Source organism: Mizuhopecten yessoensis, unplaced genomic scaffold (assembly GCF_002113885.1).
Source record: "Mizuhopecten yessoensis strain PY_sf001 unplaced genomic scaffold, ASM211388v2 scaffold10059, whole genome shotgun sequence".
NCBI classification, from domain to species: domain Eukaryota; kingdom Metazoa; phylum Mollusca; class Bivalvia; order Pectinida; family Pectinidae; genus Mizuhopecten; species Mizuhopecten yessoensis.
Window position 1 is genome coordinate 198,482 of NW_018408358.1, and position 13,033 is coordinate 211,514.

The window sequence follows — 13,033 nt, forward strand, 5'->3', positions numbered from 1 at the left end:
CTATACTAGGTAGTCGCACATTAGTCGCCTCTTATGATAGCGTTCTGCAAGATGAGTGATACCAGGTTCCGTATTCAGGAAACCGTTATCGTGCTCAAGCATATATTCTGTGTTCAAACCAACTTTCTTGTTACTCCCTGGGTTAGAGTAGAGGTTAGGGTCACTCCCTGGGTTAGAGTAGAGGTTAGGGTTACTCCCTGGGTTAGGGTTAGGGTTAGGGTTACTCCCTGGGTTAGAGTAGAGGTTAGGGTCACTCCCTGGGTTAGAGTAGAGGTTAGGGTTACTCCCTGGGTTAGGGTTAGGGTTAGGGTTACTCCCTGGGTTAGAGTAGAGGTTAGGGTCACTCCCTGGGTTAGAGTAGAGGTTAGGGTTACTCCCTGGGTTAGGGTTAGGGTTAGGGTTACTCCCTGGGTTAGAGTAGAGGTTAGGGTCACTCCCTGGGTTAGAGTAGAGGTTAGGGTTACTCCCTGGGTTAGGGTTAGGGTTAGGGTTACTCCCTGGGTTAGAGTAGAGGTTAGGGTTACTCCCTGGGTTAGAGTAGAGGTTAGGGTTACTCCCTGGGTTAGGGTTAGGGTTAGGGCTACTCCCTGGGTTAGGGTTAGGGCTACTCCCTGGGTTAGAGTTAGGGCTAGGGTTACTCCCTGGGTTAGAGTTAGGGTTAGGGTTACTCCCTGGGTTAGAGTTAGGGCTAGGGTTACTCCCTGGGTTAGAGTTAGGGTTAGGGTTACTCCCTGGGTTAGAGTTAGGGCTAGGGTTACTCCCTGGGTTAGGGTTAGGGCTAAGGCTACTCCCTGGGTTAGAGTAGAGGTAAGGGTCACTCCCTGGGTTAGAGTAGAGGTTAGGGTTACTACCTGGGTTAGAGTAAAGGTTAGGGTCACTCCCTGGGTTAGAGTAGAGGTTAGGGTTACTCCCTGGGTTAGAGTTAGGGCTAGGGTTACTCCCTGGGTTAGGGTTAGGGCTAAGGCTACTCCCTGGGTTAGAGTAGAGGTAAGGGTCACTCCCTGGGTTAGAGTAGAGGTTAGGGTTACTACCTGGGTTAGAGTAAAGGTTAGGGTCACTCCCTGGGTTAGAGTAGAGGTTAGGGTTACTCCCTGGGTTAGAGTTAGGGCTAGGGTTACTCCCTGGGTTAGGGTTAGGGCTAAGGCTACTCCCTGGGTTAGAGTTAGGGTTAGGGTTACTCCCTGGGTTAGAGTTAGGGTTAGGGTTACTCCCTGGGTTAGAGGGTTAGGGTTAGGGTTAGGGTTAGGGTTAGAGTAGAGGTTAGGGTTACTACCTGGGTTAGAGTAAAGGTTAGGGTCACTCCCTGGGTTAGAGTAGAGGTTAGGGTTACTCCCTGGTTAGAGTTAGGGCTAGGGTTACTCCCTGGGTTAGAGTAGAGGTTAGGGTTACTCCCTGGGTTAGAGTTAGGGCTAGGGTTACTCCCTGGGTTAGAGTTAGGGCTAGGGTTACTCCCTGAAATTATGTAAAACTGTCAAAAAGTCAAGTTTTAACATTAAAATCATTATTTGGTTTAACGACTCACAAATTCTTCTTTATAATTGACAAAATGTGTTTTTTTCCCCAAATTATCACGTGAGCAAGAAAAAAGTGCTTCAGCACAGAACCTGAGGTTGAACATGAGAATGGTTTTATGAAAACGGGCCCAGATGACGCTATAATAGGCTTCTGTACGAACGTCATTTCGTAGTACGCCTAATTTGACTTGTCAAACACAGCTTTTTTTCTCATTTCATTAAACATGTAAACAATGTGAAAATCGATTGGACATTTCGAACACAATCTCAGAAACTGAGACATCCTTATTAGCGGTAGAGACTAAATATAATAATCCATTGTCAAGCAACAAAAGATATTAATATCGACATTGATCTGTATGGGGTATTGACCAGTAAAGGCCACTGACCACACACGTGTCGCTAGCTTGAACACGGAAATAGACATCACCGTCACGTCTATCTTTTGTTAAGCCGTTCTCTATAAGAACAAGCTGTGACAGACGTTAAGACTATACTCGGACTATCTGTACTAACAGTGCAGAACAATTGATTGACATTTTTTTTTGCAGAGCGGTAGGTTTCCATTTCAAGATGAAATTAGTATTTCTTGTAGACAAAAGCAAAGGTCGTTATAATATCTAGAAATGAGTGAAAAAACGAAACGAAAAATACGCAAAACATTTCGTCGATACAAGAATTATACATATACAAAATCAATATATACAACAACATATCTTATTACATTTGTAAAAGACATTTGATTGATTTTTTTAATCGTTTTTTTCTATTTGTTACTAGTTATTATTGGACCCTCAAGTTGTTGTAGAATATAAACAATAATTCTCGAAATGATATGATTCAACGGAAGATTGCATTTGGTATAAATAGATTCTGGTTTCTAGGACAGATCGATCCAGATCCCTTTATTAACCCATTTACCCTCCGCATTGACATCAATTATTAAATTACTCGCATATATACATAAATATATATAATTATAAAATATTGATCTTAAGGACAGCGCGAGCGATTGACCACGCGCTATTTCTGTATATGAGGGCAGTTAGCCGGCAACTCCCATAAACATTACACATACATTTCAATCATTATATTTCCCATTCGTCGAGTAAAAATGAATCTTACACGCGGATCGGCAATAACCCGGCATACGTGGTGCCAAAAATAGTTTTCACTGTCCGACGCGCGTGCCTGCTAATGTAACAGCGCGCTATGTTGTGAGAAGTGTGTAGAACTATACCGTTAGCTCAAGTTGGATTTGTCTCAGCCCCCGAAGTCAGTAACCGGTTCGCTCCTTACACGTTTTTCACGTAAATTTAGCATGTTAGTGTGTAACTCGCCCCGTCTCTCTCTCTCGGCTGTATGTTGGGAATTTACCTGTTAAAGCTCAAAGCTTACTTCTCGATGGAGTTGTTTGCCGGTAGTGCTAATATTATAGATCTGTTAGTGGCGGGTTGATGTTCGCTAGGGAGACAATCTGACCACAGATACATCGGCCTTGTGTGTTTACATCGTTCATAAGGAGTTTTAATATATAAGTGGAATTTTAACAGTATGGCTTTTAGAAGTGAAGTATTGGTTTATGGAAAATCTACGTGGATTTAAAACAAGGGATTGTGAGTGTGTTTTATTGGACCCCAGGGATCTAAGGCAATAGCTCTGTGAACAACACACGGCGTATAAATTGACTACTACTTGATTTTCGCTATCACCACACACACGTGGGGCAGAGGAAAAGTCAATACACTGGAACGCAGGGGGAAACAGTCTACAAGATATAACAGTTTTCGGCTGTAGAAGTTTACGTCGCAGGGGACGACAACAGTGCTAAAGGTTTTGTTTTAAGGTCCGAATATTACGTCGGAAGGAGCATCCGGAAGTTATCGTCTGTCAGTGATTTGACGTCTGAGGGTCGTTCAGAAATTGAATGTCTTGAGGAACGTTTCTCTGACATCAGAATAAGGCGCTTTTTGGTACTAGAATTTGATTTCGGATGGAGGGTCTGAAAATGAAAATCTGACGTCGGTGTGTTGAGTTTGAATCACTCGAAATTAACGTGTGTTTATCGCCAGAACCGGACGTTAGCATCAGAAGGTTAACGTCTTTGAAATCTCACAAAAAACCCCGGAAGTTGACGTCGAGGGAGCATCGAATTATATATGGACCAAAATTTATGTCGTCGCGATCAAGGTTAATTTGTGGGATTAATGACGGACAGCAATTTGATTCTTGAACCAGAGGTATATTTTACATGTTATATTTAAAAAAAAGTTATGAATGTTTTATTTACTTTCATGTTCTAAATGTTGTTAAGTACATATGCGTCATATTTCCAAGCGGAAGTGATTGTGACAAGTCGATGAGAGATGTTCTAGTTATCCTTATACTTTGTGTTAAAACATCGATGTTTAAGAGTTTAACGATACTATAGGGAAGACCGGTGACGTTCATTTGATAATTGTTTCCGATGGGAGACAGTGTCACGGAGTACATTCTGAAGGAGTGGGGACGGGCTACCTCCTGTGATGCCTGCTTCACCCCCGGGATCGAGGAGGGGCTTAAACAGCTATGACAGTCCCGGGGCACTACAGTAACGGGGAGGCGAATTATTCCTTCTGGGACGATATATACAACGCCTCCACCTCTTTCAGGGAACCCTACTCCCCGGGCTGGAGCACCCAAGGGCGAGGAATAGTACACGGAATATTTTTACTGGTTTTTACCGTCATAGGAAGTGCATTTAATGTTTTTATGATCGTAGCAATTGTTCCAAACAGGAGGTTAAGGACAGTACGGAATATATTACTCGTCCATCTAGGGGCCGTGGGGCTAGCGTCATCTATGCTGACCACACTTTACGCCGGAGTGGTCAGTTTATGTGGGTACTGGCTCGGTGGACAAAGCATGTGTCACGCATACGGATTTATACAGTCAGCCTTTACGCTAACAAGCGTATGGACAATAGCTGCTTTAAGTTGGGACAAATATCAGACAATTGCGTCCCCTTTACATCATTCCTTAACGGCGACTGCGCGTAAAATGACGTCATTGTTTGCTGTGTTTTGGTTGAGTGCTTTTATACTGGCGTTACCGCCACTTTTTGGCGGGAATTCTTACGTGTTCTCGCCTGTGACGGGCACGTGCTTTATAAACCACCTGGATGTATTAAGTCGGTGGTACGTGGGATTATTAGTAAGTGTTATGTTTTATTTACCCCTCATCGTAATGATTTACTGTTATACACACATATTTCGTATAGCACGAACTCAAAGCAGCAGAATCGCCGCGACCATGGTTCGAATGGCGTGCGTCGTTCAGGCGCCTATAGCTCTCAACACACAGGCTACGGCGCCTTTATCGACATCTATCAAGGGCACAAAAGCTATGCTAACCATCCTTCAGCTTGTGGGAGCATTTACCCTAACTTACATCCCCTTTTCAATTGTAATACTGGTGGAAACGGCCACCGGAACAAGACAGGTAGACCCTATGTTGGTTTCCATAGTAACGACTTTATTTCAGGCAGCGCCGATGACCAATAGCGCCATCTATGGTATACGAAATAAAATTTTACGGAATTCTTTTATACGATATACACGAAGGAAAGTGCAGTTGTTCTGTTACAAAGACAAAAGAAAAGGAAGTGTTAAGCGATCATCGTCTTTCCGAATGTCTTTAATGCAGAGAAAAGGTAATCAAAACGGAAGTGCTCAAAGCGGCCATTTACGAAGGACTCAGTCGCTCCAGGTTCGGCATTTAAGTGTACCTAAATCGGCTATAGTTAAATATGAAAGTAGTGAAAACATTCGTAAGACCCAGTCTTTTACTTTACAAAATGGCCACGCTTTCACCAACGAGGACGACGAATGTTGTTTGGCACCGCCGCCATCTTTAAATTTTGATGACGTCAAAAGTGATATACTGATAATGAAAAAAGTGTCCGACACGGAAAAAGAAAAAATGATGGATAATAATGACAACGAAGAAGATGCTATCGACGACGAGGAAGGTGATGATGAGGACAATGAGGACGATGAGGACGACGACGATGACGTCAACATGGATAATGGACCAATGTGAAGGTTAAAGAGGTAAGTTGTTCAACATAAGTGGCATCGCGGGGGGTCGAATTAAGAGGCAATCCCGTCAATGAGCCTGGTTACATCTGGAGAGGGGTGTATGGTTCAGCATGCCCTGGGATGGATAGATAGGGTTTGGTGTACTTTTGGACCCAAGTACAAAAGTATAGTCAGCTTCAAAATCGATTACCGAACTTTTCAATAGAGATATATGATGTGAAATATTTCAAAATAATAATTATTCATAGAACATTAATGCTTTCAGTAATCAGAAAATAAATAACCATCATCTAAATTTAGTAAAACCAAGATTTTTTTTTTAAATCTCCGATGGATTTCTTTTTGCTGGATTTCGTTAAGCAAACAAGGCTTTTAGATATTGTCCCTGACCTTAATTGGTATTTCTTACTACAGATGAATATTTCTCAAGAATTTATTTTCGATATATATTCACCTTTCAATCCCGACTGATTATTTCTTAAAACGACAATTCATCAATCTAAAATAGAAAATAAATCTATAAATAACTTTAATGCCATGTTTTGTATTTTTCACGGATAATTTAACATTGAATTACGAGTACTAGATGAGGAGATTTTATCTAGAACTGTTTCTAAATTGAGATTCCCAGTTAAAAACGTATTATATTCCCATCACAAAAGTACAGGAAACATCATATAAAATAAAAGTTTTATTTAAACATGAATTTACCACCAGAATATCAAGCGAATTTCCGTTTCATATCATTTTTATAAAACGAGTTTCAGCGAGCTCGTTAAAAAGCCTACTGGTATAGAAACGAACTTAAGATTTGATTAACAGAATTCTTACCTTGACTTTATTAAATATGATTAAAATCTTGTTATTAAAAAAAATGTGTCCGTTTCCCTTGTGAATCCATCACGTCATCGCTTTGTAACGTGTGACGTCACAGTGATTTTTTTGTGCATAATTACATATTGAAATTTAGAAAAAATTGAATAACATTTTTGACTAAGTGGTAACCCGTATTATTCAGTGAACAAACCCATGTTCTACTAACTGTATGAACTTTTGTAACATGACCTATTGACGTCATAAAATGATAATACAATGACGTCACATACTTCAACATTATATAATGACGTCATGACAACAAAAAGCAAAGAAAGTTGATTTGTTTACTTCAATGGCAACCAGGAAAAGCATCATTTCATTTTGTAATATCCGTTTTTGGGATAAAGTCATTTTTGTGTGTGACACTTAAGTCTTCTTTCGTAAATGTCATTTGAAGTGAAAACTTGTGTAAGATCTTGCATGTATGACTTGATAACTGTCAATCAAAGGTTTAGGTCGTCCAGGGTCACACGATGGCATTATGGGTACACGATATATGCGCTATTTGAAACACTGAAATATAACACAAAAGTTGTATAAAAAAAGAGAGCTCCACTAATGATTGTGATGATGGAATGATTAAACATATCTGTTCTTCTGTAATCGGGATAGTGCGATACATGTAATCACAAAATATACATAAATAATAAATATTTACATTTGCTCTGTATCCTTCCATTGCAATGCATTGAGAAGGCAAATGTTGTTATGAGACTATAACAATATTTGCTATTGTAACGTCATCAATCTCTAATGTGACGTCATCAATTACATTGTTGTCGAGACTTAATTTGCTGTTCAAAGAACTGTTCGAAATAACAAAATCAAGTGTAACTACTCCATCAAAATGTAAATATAGCTAATGAATATTTTAGAAACTATTGTTAGGGTCCTTTAACACACATTTCTATTGCTGACAAACATATATAAAGCCCTGCCGGGCTGTATTAAGTTTGGCATCAATAGCAATGTGTGTTATAGGACAATAACATTATTTGCTAAAACATCCATTGCTTTGATACACTTCATATACAGTATGTAATGTGTCGCCCATATGTAGGTGACATGCCCCTGTGTTGATAATAAGTCTATTGTAAAATTTCGGAAGCGCTTCTTAAATTTGGTAAAAGTTTTGAAACAGATGTGATTCCCTTGATATGGAGTTTATTTACAAATAAATAGTATATTTACAACAACAACAACAAAAAACCAAATAAAACACCAAAAAATAAACAAAACAACAAAAAATTATTAAAAAGAAGATGAATTATCTTAGTTTAGTGTTGAACCGCTTATTAAAAATATATGCGTTGTTGATTTTAGGTGCATTCACCGAATATTTCCATAAAAAATGATATTGTTCAGTTGGTTTCACTTTTATACGCGGTTTAAGCTCTTATGAAACAAGCATTAAGCAATATATTGTATGAATACAACAGATATCAGTTGGTTTCACTTTTATACGCGATTTAAGCTCTTATGAAACAAGCATTACGCTTATATATTGTATGAATACAACAGAAATCAGTTGGATTCAATTTGCCCAGCGTTTTGCTATTAATTAAGAATCCATTCACCAAATTTTTCGGAATTCAAATAGAAACACAAATTGTCTACTGGTATTACCTAATTGTGGGTTTACGTGATCGAGGAGTGTTATTTTTAAGATAGCGGTACCTTTAGGCCATAATGGCGGCGATAAAGTACTATGGTTTGGTACTATAACCAACGGAACGGCGGGTAAAATCTGAACGGTACACAAGTATTAGTAATTGTAATCATATATATGGGCTCATAAAATTGTTTGAGAGGGTTAAGCAGCTATCTACCTGTTTCTTAATGCTATTAAAATCAAAGGGAAAAAAGGAGAAAGTCTTTAAAATAATGCCTTTCTTATTTCTCATATAAAAGGGAGACTATTAATTCTACGATGATTCGACTTGCCACATGAAATAGCGAAACTGCGTTTACGTATGGTGTATACATCTATTTCATACAGAGCACAAAGCCCCTCCAGAAATTAACAACAGGTGGTCTTTATAAAAGTAGTTTATTTATAATATATATCTATAAATTTGTTCATTACGCTATTTCCAAGCTGCTCATCGGTAAAACAGTTGTCCGTTTGAATGGGTCTGCCTGCCTGTCTTATCTCGCATAGCGAAGAGCAGGGAAAATATACCACAGGAACACAACACACACGAGTGTGTCTCAAGGTCTCAATCTGCTCTTTGTTAAAGAAATTAAATTTTGGAACATGCTCCATTGCTGATTATGAGAGCGATTTGATAGACAATATACCGATGAGTAACGAACTTCCTACCACCATAATCAAACTTGTGTGTACTCCCTTCAAATAGCTATTAAATGTTTATGTCATGGTGTCTCTCAAATCAGAAAGAGAAAAACAAAAAAACAAAAAATAGACAAACAGAGAAAGGCAAAAATAAAAAAAATAAAAAATCTAAATCATTATCAGATTTTCGAAACGGAAGCATATTATTTGATGCCCACCTTCATTTTAGTGAAGAGTTGGGAAAGGGTGGCGTTCAATTTGTCAGTTTGATCACCTATGTATGCATTTTCTGAAACAGATATTCTGGTTTTCCAGATTAAGAAGATACTACTACAGTAACACACAGACTGAGATACTACTTGTAAAAGTTACTCAATCTGTGTAGCTTACAGGCGTTTTAATGAAAGCACAGGTTGAAGAAACAAATGTCCCTAGGCCTCAGTTCATGGTGTTTTACCCTTCGTGTTGGAGTCGCCAAAGTTCGTGTTGTTTTGCTTTCTATATTGGTATCCGCTTGGTTCATGGTGTTTCCCTTTATTTTTGGAGTCCTCTCAGTTCACGATATTTTCCCTTTATTGTTCGATTCCCTCGGTTAACGGTGTTTTCCCTGTATTGTTGGAATCTGTTCATGTTGCTTTCTCTTCAGTATTGTCATCCTCTCAGTTCACGGTGTTTTCCTTTTAGTTTCATGGTGCTCCACTTTTGCGGAAGAACCACTTCAATTCATTTTTTTGCCCTTTAGTGTAGTGTTTCCCTCGAGCGGTTTATGACTTTTGACCTGAAGTCACAGGGTGTCCTCGGCAGTGGTGCTACGTTGTCTTTCTCCTTTGTGCTGGGTGATGAATCCCAATAAGTTATATGAGAACCTGAACTTAATCTCAGACTGTGCAGCTTCTTAGCCTAGATCTCCAAGATTTAAAAAAAAAAAGATCGAATTTTAAATATTTCCTCTTGGAGAACTCCAATTTCTTTTAGAAAATTCATTTCCTTTTTTACAAAATATATCCTCTCCAGTTCATTTCAAATGAAAATATGTAAATATCGATCAACTTTCAAGCAACGTAATTCAAATCCATAAATCAGTTCGAAAATCGGGAGTTAAAATTGGACTGATTACAATAGAAGCGATGCGTATTAGCCGGGAAAATCCGGTTGCAATATTCAAAATTTGCAAAAACTTAACAAATTCGTATGAATCGTATATACAATCAGCCTAAAATGCTTTGATAAAAATTACGATGTGAATGTAGCGATTAAAAATGATCTTCGTACATGTATGTCATTACGGAGTAATAACAGGAGTCGGCAAGGAAAGGCAGAGAGATGTCAATTACCTCGCGTGCCGTAGTTCCGTATGACACAAACACGCAAAAAAGAGCGTGTTCGTTAGTGTTAGCGAGATTGGGAAAAATGTATATCTTAGTTATAGAATATTGTACAACATATGTATACCGCCCTGTCTTATCTCTGGAAAATTACTTAAAGGCGCTTACGCAAGTAGGGTTACAGCACGGAACACGTTTGTCGTTAAACATAATGAACAATTTATACACGATTGTCGTAATAACCGAACACACGACTGACGTTATAACATTTATACACGATTGTCGTAATAACATTATACCCGATTGTCGTTATAACATTATATACGTTTGTCGTTATACCATTATATTGATTGTCGTTATTCCATTATACCCGATTGTCGTTATAACATTATACTTGATTGTCGTTATAATATTATATTGATTGTCGTTATAACATTATATTGATTGTCGTTATAACACTATACACGATTGTAGTAATAACATTATACACGATTGTCGTTATAACATTATACACGATTTTAGTTATAACACTATAGTTATAACACTATACACGATTTTAGTTATAACATTATACACGATTTTAGTTATAACACTATAGTTATAACACTATAGCACATTGTAGTTATAACACTATACACGATTGTAGTTATAACATTATACTTGATTGTCGTTATAACACTATACACGATTGTAGTTATAACACTATAGTTATAACACTATAGTACATTGTAGTTATAACACTATACACGATTGTAGTTATAACACTATAGTTATAACACTATACACGATTGTAGTTATAATATTATACACGATTGTAGTTATAACACTATACACGATCGTAGTTATAACACTATACACGATTGTAGTTACACCACTCTACACGATTGTAGTTATAACACTATACACGATCGTAGTTATAACACTATACACGATTGTAGTTATAACAATATACACGATTGTAGTTATACCATTATACACGATTGTAGTTATAACCCTATACACGATTGTAGTTATAACATTATACACTATTGTAGTTATAACACTATACACGATTGTAGTTAATACACTATACACGATTGTAGTTATAACACTATAGTTATAACACTATACACGATTGTAGTTATAATATTATACACGATTGTAGTTATAACACTATACACGATCGTAGTTATAACACTATACACGATTGTAGTTATAACAATATACACGATTGTAGTTATACCATTATACACGATTGTAGTTATAACCCTATACACGATTGTAGTTATAACACTATACACGATTGTCGTTATAACATTATACACGATTGTAGTTATAACCCTATACACGATTGTAGTTATAACATTATACACTATTGTAGTTATAACACTATACACGATTGTAGGTATAACACTATACACGATTGTAGTTATAACACTATACACGATCGTAGTTATAACACTATACACGATTGTAGTTATAATATTATACACGATTGTAGTTATAACACTATACACGATTGTAGTTAATACACTATACACGATTGTAGTTATAACATTATCCACGATTGTAGTTATAACACTATACACGATTGTAGTAATAACATTATACACGATTGTAGTTATAACACTATAAACGATTGTAGTTATAACACTATACACGATTGTAGGTATAACACTATACACGATTGTAGTTATAACACTATAGTTATAACACTATACACGATTGTAGTTATAACTTTATACACGATTGTAGTTATAACACTATACACGATTGTCGTTATAACACTATACACGATTGTAGTTATAATATTATACACGATTGTAGTTATAACACTATACACGATCGTAGTTATAACACTATACACGATTGTAGTTAATACACTATACACGATTGTAGTTATAACACTATACACGATCGTAGTTATAACACTATACACGATTGTAGTTAATACACTATACACGATTGTAGTTATAACATTATACCCGATTGTAGTTATAACATTATACACGATTGTCGTTATAACAGTTACGTTTGTACAACATTTCAAAAGACTTTGTTCCTTTAACGAACTAAACACTGGAGATTTATTTTAAAATCGAACCTTACATGTCGTTTAAAAATAGTACTCTTCAGAATCTGTGACATTCGACACCACAATGGAACGTGGACATTTTATATTTGTCATTTACGTTAATTTTATTAGCTGCTGTGTGCTAACGAGGAGCGTAGCGATCGAAACAATACCATTTACAATTCCTTGTATCTTCTTCAAGTTTGTATTGGTTTATCGTTCTGCAGAAATCGACTTTTTTAGAACGGGCGTCAAAGAAAGTAAATCTTTTCAAGCAGATAAAATTAGATTTGAAATCAATTTCAATTTGTTTATACATGTAGCATCGCTACTTTCCATAAAACAGTGAGCCGTAGTTTCGAATTTTGTTTCGTCGCCATTTCAGCTAGAGTTTCAATTCCTACTAGGGTTACCCATTCTTTATGCACAATCTAAGTACATCTTGTATATAAATTGGTGAAGGGAATGCGAAGGAAATCCCGAGAGAGATTCTTAGGTTTTATTTCCCGGTATACTCAAGATTAAAACCTCATAACTCCGAATACCTCTGCGGATTACCTGCATGTACATCGATTCGAGTTACAATCAGTCGAAGCGTTCCGAATTATTTGTTTGATGGAAAGAACTGTAATTCTTGGACTTTTTGTGACACTGCGCTTGCGTAAAACATTTACTTAGGCAGGTCTAGGTCACCATCTTGGTCAGGTGCCTGACCAAACGAGCGCTGATTGGTCAATTCAATCAACGAATCGTTGGTTTGGTTCTGGCGTCGGAATACCCCCTCCCTTACATTTAAAACGTGTGAAAGATGGCGCATCGGTGTTTATGAAGAAGCGCTCGGAATGGTAAATCTTCAGAAATCAGTTTGATAACGATTATGTTAAAGTTGA

The 13,033-nt window shown here is 37.3% G+C and overlaps 2 protein-coding genes across 3 annotated transcripts in view; one reads left to right on the forward strand and one right to left on the reverse strand.

Annotated features, from left to right (window-relative positions):
• On the reverse strand, window positions 1–1,680 carry LOC110459384 (circumsporozoite protein-like). Its single transcript, XM_021511610.1, has 3 exons — window positions 1,605–1,680; window positions 1,360–1,452; window positions 1–1,211 (listed from the first exon to the last, which is right to left on the reverse strand). Exons 1-3 carry the CDS (start codon window positions 1,678–1,680, stop codon window positions 1–3), a joined length of 1,380 nt encoding a protein of 459 aa, XP_021367285.1.
• Window positions 1,681–2,751: 1,071 nt separating this feature from the next.
• Window positions 2,752–13,033, forward strand: part of LOC110459398 (histamine H2 receptor-like) — a 67,644-nt gene continuing 57,362 nt past the window's right edge. For both annotated transcript variants that reach the window (XM_021511628.1, XM_021511629.1), the window contains exon 1: window positions 2,752–5,605. In XM_021511628.1, coding sequence (XP_021367303.1) covers window positions 4,083–5,594 — 1,512 coding nt within the window. In that variant the 5' untranslated portion in view covers window positions 2,752–4,082 and the 3' untranslated portion in view covers window positions 5,595–5,605. The remainder of the gene's footprint in view (window positions 5,606–13,033) is intronic.

What these genes read in the sequence shown, in the direction of transcription:
- LOC110459384 (XM_021511610.1), bottom strand. Translation starts at nt 1,680, where the DNA reads ATGACGTTCGTACAGAAGCCTATTATAGCGTCATCTGGGCCCGTTTTC. An exon ending in ATTCTCATGTTCAACCTCAG is followed by an intron (nt 1,453 to 1,604) that starts GTTCTGTGCTGA and finishes ACATAATTTCAG; the next exon opens with GGAGTAACCCTAGCCCTAAC. An exon ending in CCTCTACTCTAACCCAGGGA is followed by an intron (nt 1,212 to 1,359) that starts GTAACCCTAGCC and finishes CCTCTAACCCAG; the next exon opens with GGAGTAACCCTAACCCTAAC.